We start from the raw sequence: 12,826 nt of genomic DNA, 5'->3' as shown, positions 1-12,826 counted from the left end.
TGCTACCGGGGTGTTTTAACCTAAAGGACCAAACAGCTGCATCTGCTGTCGTAAGAAGAGATGTTGTGTCTCAATGTTAAGATTTAGTCCAGGTCACCCAATGACCTCAAGGCCTTAGTTTGATCCAGTGTGTGCAAATGTATGATGCCTAAATGTGGAAACTTCCCTAACAAGTCCCTCTTATTACAGATCCCATCCTTGTCGCCATGTTTGTCGTAGAAATTTGTTGCCTGAATGGTGAAACAGACACCATGATGGAGGCCTGTGTTCCATCGTGGGACCCACATTGGTGACACCAGCTCTAGTAAGTGGAAACCTTAATGGTTTTTAGGAGGAATGGTTTCATTTGTTCTGACAGATGGATGAAAGTCATCGTAGGGTTCTGGAATGTGTTCGCGTGGATCCAGGGGATTTTACCAAGAACCTTCACGGCAGTCAGAAGAGGTGGCTGATACATAACAAACATGCTCCCTGCTAACTGAATGCTCTCACTTTGTCTTATTGTTTGTGTTAGAGAGGCTGATACTGCTGCTATCAATGTTTTGCTATCGAGCCCCATTTTTCCAAGATGCTCTGGTTCACTGCTGAGCCTAACAGCCACAGTGATGTGTGGAAATGAATCTTTAACAACAATCAATTCACTGTCAGACAGTTGGATTGGAATAACACACCCCTGACGCCCAAAAACAAACACTGCTAAGTCTCCAGCCCCTCTTGAGTGTCCAGAGGGTTAAATACTGCTGTACAATGAAAGTTCAGGAGAGGAGTCACAGCACATATAAATGATGCTGGTGACGTTTTGGGATTTTTATCAGTGTTGGCTGCTGTGGAAATAGAAGACATGTTGTAATCTGCTCTAAAGAAATTGATATTGTTGTCACTTCATTAAAATGTCCAAAAGTTCTTACATTCTTTAAAATCAAAAAGTTTGTTTGTTTGTTTGTATATAAAACAAATGTCCTCATGAAATCATAATTTAATGTAATTCACACCTAATAATCCAAGCAGATTACAGTTCAGAGTGTTTGTTCAGTTTATTATCGGATCACAGCAGGTTTGACAGATGAATCCCTCCTCCTCCTCCTCCTCCTCCTCCTCCTCCTCCTCCTCTCGGGTCCTCTCCCCTCTCTCAGACGCAGCTCGGCGTCTCCAGCGGCCGCATTTCTCCGCGCTCTCCTTCTCCTTCAGCGCACAGAAACTTTGATGGGACGAAGGTGGACCTGCCCCGGCCGGGATCCAACACTCTGCCTCAGTCACCACCCTTTTCTGCCGGGGATCTGAACGGTCAGTTCACTTTATTTCAGCCCGGTTTGAGGACTTTTTCTCCGCTCTGGTCTCTTTGGTGATGCCTCCAGACTGGAGCCGCTCCGGGACGCACCCGAACCCGACAGGTGCACCACTGGTACACAAGCAAAGACTTAATGACAGGAGTTTGCGCGCAAAGATGAAGGAAAACTGAGTTTTGTGGCAGTTTGGAGTTGAGATTTTGTTTTTTTTCTGGGACTGATTATCAGAAACTAGAGATGAATCGATCATTTTGGAAAACAGTCAATCAGTTTGATGTGACGGGTTAGACCGAACCTCACGATGCTGCTTCCAGTTTCGAGGTTTCTGTGTTTGTGGCTCTGCAGCGAGGCCGTGGCGAGTCAGTTCCAGTGGGAGAAAACAAAGACGACTTTCAGCCCTCATTATGAATCCACCGCCGCTGACAAGAATGCGCAGAGCCGGAGATGGCGCACAGTCATCGGGGAGGACAATGGGGGCACGCGCGGTGCGAGTGCGCAGGCCTCGTGGCTGGATACCGTAAATCCATCATCCTCTGACTTGTTGTGGACTCAAGCACACCGGCGCGTTGTGCGTAAAAGCAATGCGCAACATGGAGCTCGGCGCATCCGGCCTGTACCCGGAGATGAAGCTTTACGCACTGATTTAAACAAGGCTGAGGAGTCGCGGAGTGGTGGATGCAGCCCGGGAGAAGTGCTCAAACAAACCCCGCATGGACTCACCTGTAGCCCCGGGAGGAGCAGACACCACCCGCGGCAAAGACGGAGCGCAAAATCCCGCAGGACGAAGCGGAGCGAGGACTTAGCCGCGGCCATGGCGCAGGAGCAAGAAGCCGAACCCCCTTTCGGACTGAACACCACTGACTATGAGGAGGAGGATTACACTCTGCCGGACTTCCCCGACACCACGCCGCTCGGGCCCGTGAACACGCGGCCCAGGCGGAAGCAGGTGAAGAACCCGTTCTACCCGGTGACCGCGGAGTCGTGGGGCGCGTACGCGATCATGATCACCGCCGCCGTCATCTTCAGCGTCGGGATCATCGGGAACGTGTCGGTCATGTGCATCGTGTGTCACAACTACTACATGAGGAGCATCTCCAACTCGCTGCTCGCCAACCTCGCGCTCTGGGATTTCGTCATCATCTTCTTCTGCCTGCCGCTCGTGGTGTTCCACGAGCTCACCAAGAACTGGCTGCTGGGGGAGTTCTCGTGCAGGATCATCCCCTACCTGGAGGTGAGGATGTAAGGGGGGGGGGGGGGGGGGGGGTTGGGGTCTGGTGATGGTGCAGACTGAGTGTGGATGAGTTAGATACCAGCTGACAGGTCTTCAATCTTCGATCTTATACAGATTCAGAAATACAGTATTAAAGGAGAGGTTCACATTTTTTCAAGTCTAAACAATTTCCCTGTTCATCCTGTCCATTAAAGGGAACATTCAACACTTTTCATGTTCATGTTAGTGTTGATGGTGAATGTAATCAGCTGAAGCAACAGATTCCTCAGTGTGTGCTGCCTGCAACCTTTGCAGCATTGCCTACATGTACCAGGATGCATTGTGACACCCCACCCCACCCCCACCCCCGCTACACAGAGGCAGAAAGTAGAAATCCAAGCTGAAATAGCCTGTAGTTCTTCCTTACTTCCAGTGACATCACTGTGACATCACTGGATGCAGGAAGACAGGGCCATTTTCCACCAACATGGAACTGGCCCCGTTCCAGTTCAAGCACCTAATTTTGAACCATTCTTCGACCCATTCCTGACCAGGACTGGGACTCCTGACCAGGAAAAGTAGCAGGTTTTCCTTGGGAGCCAAAGTGGGCGTGTCATATTCAGATCATTGTGCAGCGTCCCCTGTTGATGACATCCTTGATTATATGATTCCAGTCAAAACTGGTGGAAATGTACACTGGTTCACTAGATAGCACCAAGGTTCCTAAGATTGTGAGTGGTGGTGGAGAGAAAGCAGTGGGAAGAAATTTTGATCTAAACGACTGGAACTTGGGAACAAATTCCTCATGTTCCTCATGTCTGTACTGTCCCTGAAGCAATCTGTTCCTAATGAGTTTCCATAATGAGTGATGGAGGATAAAATATACAGTTTTTGTTTTATGTAAAAATCACTTCAAGGGTTCAGCTAAAGCTAATATGAGGCGTCTGCAGTACAGTTTAGTACCAAATTCCCATATCACAGGCATTAACAATAAGTTTGGGAGAAAATTAGATTTTTCCAACTCAGGCTGCTGAAGTCTCTGATAATCATCTGAATTTAAGAAAACAGAACGTGGACTGTTCACTTTACTCCCTGTCTCTGAAACTTCTTGAATGTCAGAACTGACATAGATGAGATGTGACAGTTCATGTTGTTACACATTTATTTTCCCGTTCGTGTGAAGGAGTCACATCGGAGGAGATTTAGGGGGACGGAGGTTTAAATCAGGTTTAATGTCGCCTAATGTGAAGGGTCTTTAATCTGATCAGCGTCACATCAGGCTGCAGAAAACAAGGCGACACCTGCTGCACACGAGACATCAGGCCGTCCAATCAGAGTGAAGATCAGGATTAATGAAGAGAGTCTCTCAGACTGAGATTAGAGAAAGACTGCTTTTGGCCATGTGGTGTACAGGTCCTCTGTTCAGGGTTTGAAACATGCTATCACAAGGGATCATTTTGGTTGTTTTACAGCACAGTAACATCTGATTTAATGTGATGAAGAAGGAAAATGATCACTTGATCATCATCATCATCACATGTACATAAATGTGTAATTTACCACCCTTGTAAGGTGCTGGAAGAGCTTGAAAATGCACCTTGAAAAGTGCTTGAATTTAACTTTGGAGAAGGTTTAAGCACCTTTTCTGTTGGCAGTTTGTAATCAGATGTTGGTGATTTTGTGCGGAAGCTGCCATGTTTTTGTCTGACATGTAAACATTATCAGCAGGTTGGTGTGAAAAATCATTTAATGTGAAGTCTGGAGACAAAAGGTCATTTTCACTCACTTTAATCTTCTTACCAGCAGCAGCTCTTTGTTTGAGACGATGACCTACATGACATCACTGATACTTACTGATGTCACCAACTGTCATCTTCGTGTTACAGTCTGTTCATTTATATTCAAATCCATTTACAAGGAGTCACACTAAATTTACATATATTATACATTTATTATAAGGCAACTAGAAAAAAATAGCATGTTTTATTCACCTCATTTCACTTCATTGACTTTTTAAAATTAAAAGAAATGTACTAAGATTAGATATGCCAGTGTTTTACTTCTTCGTTGGTAGTTTATTCATGTAAAAAAAAACAAAAAACTAAAATACAGTAGCACATGCAGTCAGAGTTTAGGCAGAGCTGCAGATCTGAGATCAGTCCTGTTGTCTCCTCTAACTGTCTAATGGAGTGTAATCACACTAAACAGCAAGAGGATTAAAGCTTCTGTGATGGTCGGACCCCCAACACACACACAGACAAACACACACACACACACACACACACACACACACACACACACACACACACACAATTAGTGAATGTTCCTGTTCTTAGCTGCCTTAATGAACACCATTACCCACAAGCCCACAGAGTGTCGCAGGTCAGCAGCCTGACAGACTGTCTGATGAGGATGATCTCACCGAGGCCGGGGTGATACACCTGAAAAATATATCATGCTAATGTAGGTTCATATCACTCGATATCAATGAATATTGATCATAAAATTAAAACTAATAAAATAAAACTTGGCTGGGATGAAAAAAATGGTGCAAAACAAAATACAAAGTCCAGTGGAAAACAGGTTTAGTAAAATGAAAAGCTATACAGATTTTACACAACAAATAAGAATGTGTGCATTTGAGAAAACAAAATGTATAAAGACTTTTTGTAGTCTGAGTGTGAAGCGTGTGGAGTCTCATTAATGTCACCTGCTCCTCATCTCTGCTGCAGGCTTCAGGCTGCATGAGCTGCTACAAGCGTAACACACCCAAATCTTCAACCCAAACTGTTCGCAGTCCAGTTGCACTGTGGGTAATGATGATGATGATATCTTGTCAATTTTGATCCTTAAAAAAATAAATATATGTGTAATCAGTGTTATAAATGTGTTTAGTGTTTCTTTGGGCACCAACATTTTAAAAATGACAAACCATCATGACCCAAATCAAAATACTCTGAAGTCGATCAATCTGTTGATTATTTTGTCGATTAATCGATTATTAGAAAATGGTGAAAAATTAATTTTGTCACAATCTTATCAAATGAAAAGTAGGTCCGTACCTCCATACGTTCCACCTGTTTTCACACAGAACAGCAGTGGATAGAAATGTGCATTAGTTTGCATTTTCTTTTGCAGATTTCTTTAAATCCGGTCAAATTTGTGGTACATTTGGATGCAAACTTGACTTCTCTAATCACAGAACCATCTGAAGTCGTCTGATGATGTGAACCGTTCATCATCCATCTGAAAAACTAACTCAGCTGTCAGGCAGGTCGAGTGGCAGGAAATGAGAATAAACAGGAAGATCCAAACTGTGTAAAAGTGTTTAGAGAGAGAGAGATAACAGACAAAAAGATGGAAAGAAGAGAACAAAACTTTTACTCTGACATATACACACACACTGCTGCAGTGGAAAAAACTCATGGGTACTGTAGTTTTTGAACGATACCAAATTCATACAGTCAGCAAGGATTCATAAAAAGTTTGATCGACCAGTGAGAGATTGTTTTGAGTTACAGAAATCAATGGAACAACAGCTGGACAGGAAGTGACATCAGGACTTTGCTTGTTTATGAGACTCTCCACAGCAGCGTTACACTGTCCTCACACACACACACACACACACACACACACACACACACACACACACACACAGCTGGTTTGCCTGTCTGTTGTCCCTCATACAGTGTGAAGTGTTTACAGCTGCTGAGACACAACAGATGTGGTTTGTGACATCATGACGACGAGCAGAAGAGTGTGTGTGTGTGTGTGTGTGTGTGTGTCTGCACTGTGTGTTCTTCTTGTCTTATTCTGTGTCACTGTTCCTAAAATAGAAAGACGAGTGTGGAGAACATTTTAAAGTTCACTGTGACGTGTAACCTGACGTTCTTCTTCTCTTCCCAGGTGGCGTCTCTCGGGGTCACAACCTTCACGCTGTGCGCTCTGTGCATCGATCGTTTTCGTGCTGCCACCAACGTGCAGATGTACTACGAGATGATCGAGAACTGGGCGTCCACCACAGCCAAGCTCGCCGTCATCTGGGTGGGCGCTCTGCTGCTGGCGCTGCCCGAGCTGCTGATCCGACAGCTGGTCACTGAGGATGGAGACCCACCGGACGTGACGCCGTGTGAGCGCTGTGTGATCCGGATCTCCACCGACCTCCCGGACACACTTTACGTCCTGGGACTCACCTACGATGGCGCGCGCCTCTGGTGGTACTTTGGCTGCTACTTCTGCCTGCCAACGCTGTTCACCATCTGCAGCTCGCTGGTCACAGCCCGCAAGATCCGCCACGCGGAGCGGGCGTGCGTCCGTAGCAGCAAGAAGCAGATCCAGCTGGAGAGCCAGATGAACTGCGCCGTGGTGGCGTTGGCCATCCTCTACGGCTTCTGCATCATTCCAGAGAACATCTGCAACATCGTGAGTGTGTACATGGCGGCCGGCGTTCCCAGGAGAACCCTGGACATCCTGCAGCTGGTCAGCCAGCTGCTGCTCTTCTGTAAGTCGGCGGTGACGCCGGTGCTGCTGTTCTGTCTCTGTCAGCCGTTCACCAGAGCCTTCCTGGACTGCTGCTGCTGCTGCTGCGACGAGTGTGGCCCCCCGCGCTCCCCGACCACCGCCGCCAGCGACGGCGACAACGAGTGCAACACCACCGAGCTGGAGCTGTCGCCGTTCAGCACCATCCGCCGCGAGGCGTCCACCTCTGCCGGCTATGCCGCTGTGGGGACACACTGCTGAGGTCAAAGGTCAAAGATCTGGTCTGGGTTGTTACTCAGACGTGGATTTGATTGGTGGACGCGTTGACACATCAGGCTGTATGTTCCTGAGTTTTTTTAAAACTTGAGTGGAATCGACCCCAAACTGATGAACACGTTTGTGTTTACTGACGTCAGGAAGACGTCACAGTCTGTCTGTTCACTGTTTACAGAATTTCTATTTGAAAGATCACAGTCAGGATTAGTTTATATGCTTTTATTTCTTTAGTTTCTTTCTTTTTAATTAACTCACCTGTATTTTTACTGAATCTGCACTGAGTCAAACTTTTGGTTCACTGTCACTGTATTTTACAGAAGCTGAGAGTCGACACGGATCTGAACTTTTTCTGTGATCATGTCTTCGTCTCACAACATCGACTCAGTCATGATCACAAACATCTTGAGATACGAGATAATTGAGTCTGTAATTTCAGAATTAGAGTTTAGGTAGTTATGCTGAATTTATAAGCAGTTGTTAACTTTCCTTTAAGTGTTGATTTTTTTTTTTTTTACATTGGAAACTTTATTCCCTTTTAGAGCTGACCTGAACTCTTCAATGCCTCTATTGTTGCCATGGTAATTGATGTCCAAATCAATATTTGAATGCTGCATTGTTGATTGTTTTGTTGTTGTTGATTTTGAATCCCTGAGCAGAGGGAATAATTCTGCACCACATGGATAAAAGTGGTCCACCTAAATTTTTTTGCTTTTCTGTAGACAGATTCCATATTTTTGCATCTTCATCTGACCTGCTGTGCGCTCACTAAGACTTTCTGTGCTGTGTTAGCAGTTATTTGGAATTAATAAATCAATTGACCACTGTCCATTTCCCCTGTAAATTAAATTAATATTTATAGAGATGCACTGATTTCAACTTTCTTAGCCAATTTCCAGTTTTGTTTAGTTTTTTTAAGGGTCTGACCTGCTGATTCTGATTGTGGCCTATTCTGATTTTCAGTCTTTCTAAGAACTATAATTGACAGCATTCAAAAATATTTTTGTAACTTATTTTGCAAGGCCTTATTATAGTTTTATATTTTTGCGGGATGTGATCTCACGTGATCAAACCGGAGACTGATGCTGTGCAACAGTTTGCTGCAGTAAAACTTTGCCGTGAGAAAAACAGACACAGAAGTTAAACGAGTCTGGATGAGAAAATGTTTGAGGAGACACATCAACACAGGTTGTTCATTCTTCAGTCAGAACAGGAGGTGAGATTTTAACTGTCCCTCTGTGAACAGCAGTCTGCTGCTGGCTAACATTAGCATGAAGAACTAGAGAGTTTACAGCTGTTCTGAGACATCGTCAGCTGCTCTGTCCTGTTGTAGACTGTCTGTCTTCTCTTTATCCTACTGTTGCAATCTGGCTCTGCAAATGTGTCTGAGTTTGTGGAGCTGTAATCAGCGTGGTGGTGACTGTCATATCACGGTCAGTTTGTCCGCTGTGTGCATGACGTGACCATCGTGCAGAACACGTGACAATGACAGGCACAAAATCGGATATGTGGCCAGTGGATCAGTTCATCCCTACAAATTTATTGCTCTTTCTAGGAAATTAGTAAGAAATCACAGATCATTAAAATAACATGTTACTTTAAATTGGTTTAAAGTTTTTGTCATGGCGACTCTCAGCTCCTGTAGTTTTGTTCTTTTGGATGTTTTTGGTTGTCTTCTTGTGTTGTGTGATTCAGTGGGACGTACAGTAATATATTGAAAATGGCTGCTGTGTTGTGTTTGCTGCTCTTGCTCTGTGTGTGTGTGTGTGTGTGTGTGTGTGTGTGTGTGTGTGTGTGTGTGTGTGTGTGTGTGTGTGTGTGTGTGTGTTGCTCTTCACTCTGTGTTTGATTGCAGAAAACTGTACACCACTCAGTACGTATGTAATGACAGAGTTATTGTTTTTTTTTAGCCACCAGAGAAGTGTCACTATAATTAAAAAAGTATTTTAAAATAGATTTTTGAATCTTGTTAATATTTAAACAGTTGATTTATTTGTTCAATGGAAGCTCAGTTATTTCAACTTTGTCAATAAATCAGCAAAAGGCTCAAAATACTACAAATAAGGACGAGTATCATTAGGATGTCGTCATATATTTTTTAAATTTATTACTTTAAATTAAAACTAAATGTTGTTTTGAGGGCAGCAATAATACTATTTCCAACAGTAAAGTCGCTATATAAACTCACTGCAAACAAATCTGAAATGTCAATAAAATAAATCATATTGCTGACATCAATATATATATGATATTAATAAGTTATGCTTTCATTAACATGCAATCTCCTGAATATAATAATTGTTGTCTTTTCATTACCTTAAAACAGTGTTTCCCAACCCTGGTCCTCAGGGCGCACCGCCCTGCATGTTTTAGATGTTTCCCTGCTTCAACACACCTGATTCAAATGATCAGCTCGTCATCAATCCTCTGCAGAAGCCTGATAACAACCTGGGCCCCGTTTCCCAGAGCCTTCGCAGCGCTACGTGCTTCGTAAGTCGTATCTTAAGGTCTCCCTTAAGCTTACAACTTACAATGCACGTAGCGCTACGAAGACTCTGGGAAACGGGGCCCTGATCATTTGAACCTGATCAATCTGCACATCGTACGGCAGCCCTGATGTCTTTAAAGAGCATCCAAAGATGGCATGGTCAGGTTGGGCCGAGTGTCTCTGGAATAGGCCTTTGGAGAGAAAATTCCAAGTTATATAATGTAGAGCAAAACCAGAAAAGATATGCAAGTGATCCTTGTGATGCGGTTCAGTTTTGTTTTAGAGTAAAGCAGTCTGTGCATCACCTTGTATTTGATTAACCTGCAGCATGAAGTCTGTTCATATATCAGATATTTTCTCATGCATTTGTTAATCTGTTGTACTGATGATGCAGGCAGGATTGCTTTTTTGTCAACCCAATTCATAGAAGAGCGTAACGTAAAATTGTCTATGTGGAAATGTGGCCTTTACTGCAGAAATAACTTCTCTTAGTTCACAACTTTTCTGAGTCACTTTCTTGCCTGATGTCAGGCAGTGAAGTATAAAACAGTATAAAACCCTGTGAGTACCATAAAGACTGCAGTGTTTCTGACAGTCACAGTATGAAACTGCTGGTCAGGACAAAGAACATGCTGATGATCAGTTTTTCATTCAGCCTCACCACTAATATGCAACTGAATATAGGATATGTAGAGTTTTACAACATCATAATCACAGTTAGAATAAAAAGAGATGGTCATTAAGTCATGTTAATGCAAAAAAAGAAGCAGAGACTCTTCATTGCCGTCCGTCCGGAGGACACAGCTGCCATTGTTTGTACAGTTCAGACTCAACACAACGTGTCCTCATCCACTCACAGTTACAGTCAGTCTAACACACAACTTTCCTCAGACATGGACAGAAACCAACCAGCTCCGAAGAGTCAATGCAAGAAAATTATTTTTTAGTATTTAGCATTTTTGTTATTAGTTATATTTGCTCAAAAAATTTCCAGACAAACCCTAACTTGTCCTCGTCTGATTTGATCAGTTTATTTGCTGCGTCACGCTCAGCACAAATCTCAGCTGTTTTTTTTTTTTTTCTCTCTCGCCATCGTTTCGTCATGACCGTCGCCGCCCAGCTGGGGAGGACACAGCACGCCATTGTACTCGCCTCCCGTTGTCATGACGATGGAGGGAGTCTGCCTCTCAGCTGGCCGTCACAGTGAACAGTGCTACAGTACTACACACAACACATCGAGGCTCATTTATACTGAAAGAAGTTTTCAGCGATGGTTTCTGGTCTGATCCAGTGCAGTCTGGACTCTGACGAACACATCCTGGTTACTGTGAGCCTTTTACAGCTCCAGCATCCAAATAAAACTGCAGCAGGTGTTGCATGTTAACAGCTGCCTGCAGGTCCTGACCGACTCCTGAGCTGCTGCTTCTTCTATCCAAACCACGACTGTACAAGTAGACACATGTTGTTTGTAGTGCAGATGTTTTCAGCTCAACACATTCTTAATGTGAACAGTGGGAACTACCAGTCCAGACCTGATGTGAAACAAACTGTTTGACACAAACTGAACCTGAAACTTGGAGCTGTACAAACATAGCATAACTTAAATGGCAGTCTTGCATAGCCAGACGTCTCTCCACAGCGCTCAGTGCTGGAGAAAAGTCTGACTCCACACAGCATGTAGGTTGCAGCTCGGAGGTTCTTGTTTCTCAGGGACTTTGAAAACGTAGATTACTGCTTGAAGCAAGCAACCAGTGGCAGGATTTGTACCAGCAGTGTGCATCTGGTGAGTCACACCAGCCCCCCTGTGACCCCCAGGAATAAGCAGGTACAGATAATGGATTGATGCATATTCAGAAGAATAACTACTTTATTAATCTTCAGGAATACAGTTAACCATTGTCCCAATGCAGTGTTTAACCTGTTAGCATATTAGCATGCTAATATTTTAATTTTAGCACTACAGAGCCTTGCAAAATGTTTACATTTAGCATGTTAGCATTAATTAATTTGACATTAGACATTATTATGAGTAAAATATCAATATTGCATTTGTAATGTTATGCTATATTAGCAGCAGATTCACAGGGGCACAGTTCTTGGATTTAGAGGACCACCATGTTGTCATGAACTGATGATTCAGAAAAGTAGAAATTTTGTCCAGATAGTGAGAGACAAACTCAGCTCTCAGCTCACAACCAACTGGCAGCTACTTCTTGGCCTGAGACCCATTGATTTGGACAGATATTTGGACATTTTGTGCCAGTCCCAGCATGAAGCTTAGAGCAAATTTACATTCCTAAACACAGACAACGTGTGAAGCATAACCATAAAAACACCATCAAATATCTGTGATTATATCTGGAACTGATGAGAGAGAAGATATTTCATGTTTCATCACGCTGCTGCAAGACACATCAAATACTTTCTCTCAGCTGAAACACCTCATAGTCTGCATGGATGCTGAATCTGAGCCAAGAGTTTGTTTTCTTTGACTTTCCTTCCCCCCGATCATTTAAAATAATACGGTATGAGACTGAATTTGCATTTATAGCCGTCATGCCCTCAGATAATTACATAACATTCTCATCTAATTGTGTTCATCACTGAGAGGGGACTCTTTGTATGTAAACCACATTCTTCTCTAATCACCCGTTTGGCTTTGATTTGTTCTCTGGCACCAAACTTGCGTGTTCGAGTCTTTTGTAGTCGAGGCTGGCGCCCACAGTCGCTGCTCCAGTAATTAGACATCCCCATTCATTCAGAGACAATGGGGCAACGGGTACACCGAGGCTCTGCTGCTGAACAGGCTGCTCACTGACCTTCTCCCAACTGCTCCCAGGACGGTGTTCTGGAACGAGACGGACGTCCTGGGAGGGCCGCGATCGCTGCCCCTGATTGGTGGACAGGAGCCAGGCCTCCACAGCAACCGGACCACTCGTCCCGGATGGTGCAGATTCACATAACTTTTTTTCTGCTTGTGTCTAAACATCAAAACAGCCATAAAACAATCATAACCATCATAAAATAAGAGCGTGCTGCTGTATTTCTCTATGTCAACATGCCGATTAAAGGTCAGGTTTAGTTTTTTAG

General features: G+C 43.9%; 1 protein-coding gene across 1 annotated transcript; it reads left to right on the top strand.

The window, feature by feature from the left end:
- Window positions 1-1,122: 1,122 nt before the first annotated feature.
- Window positions 1,123-8,285, top strand: gpr37a (G protein-coupled receptor 37a). Its single transcript, XM_084733644.1, has 2 exons — window positions 1,123-2,517; window positions 6,403-8,285. Exons 1-2 carry the CDS (start codon window positions 1,588-1,590, stop codon window positions 7,234-7,236), a joined length of 1,764 nt encoding a protein of 587 aa, XP_084589770.1. The 5' UTR covers window positions 1,123-1,587; the 3' UTR covers window positions 7,237-8,285.
- Window positions 8,286-12,826: the final 4,541 nt, after the last annotated feature.

This window comes from Lutjanus erythropterus, chromosome 13, assembly GCF_056507025.1.
Source record: "Lutjanus erythropterus isolate fLutEry1 chromosome 13, fLutEry1.hap2, whole genome shotgun sequence".
In the NCBI taxonomy this organism is placed as follows: domain Eukaryota; kingdom Metazoa; phylum Chordata; class Actinopteri; order Lutjaniformes; family Lutjanidae; genus Lutjanus; species Lutjanus erythropterus.
The sequence above is the reverse complement of the archived record's forward strand: the minus strand, read 5'-3'. Positions and strand labels throughout refer to the sequence as shown.

Coding starts and splice junctions, on each gene's coding strand:
- gpr37a (XM_084733644.1), top strand. CDS start 1,588: ATGCTGCTTCCAGTTTCGAGGTTTCTGTGTTTGTGGCTCTGCAGCGAG. Junction 2,518..6,402: donor GGATCATCCCCTACCTGGAG/GTGAGGATGTAA, acceptor TTCTCTTCCCAG/GTGGCGTCTCTCGGGGTCAC.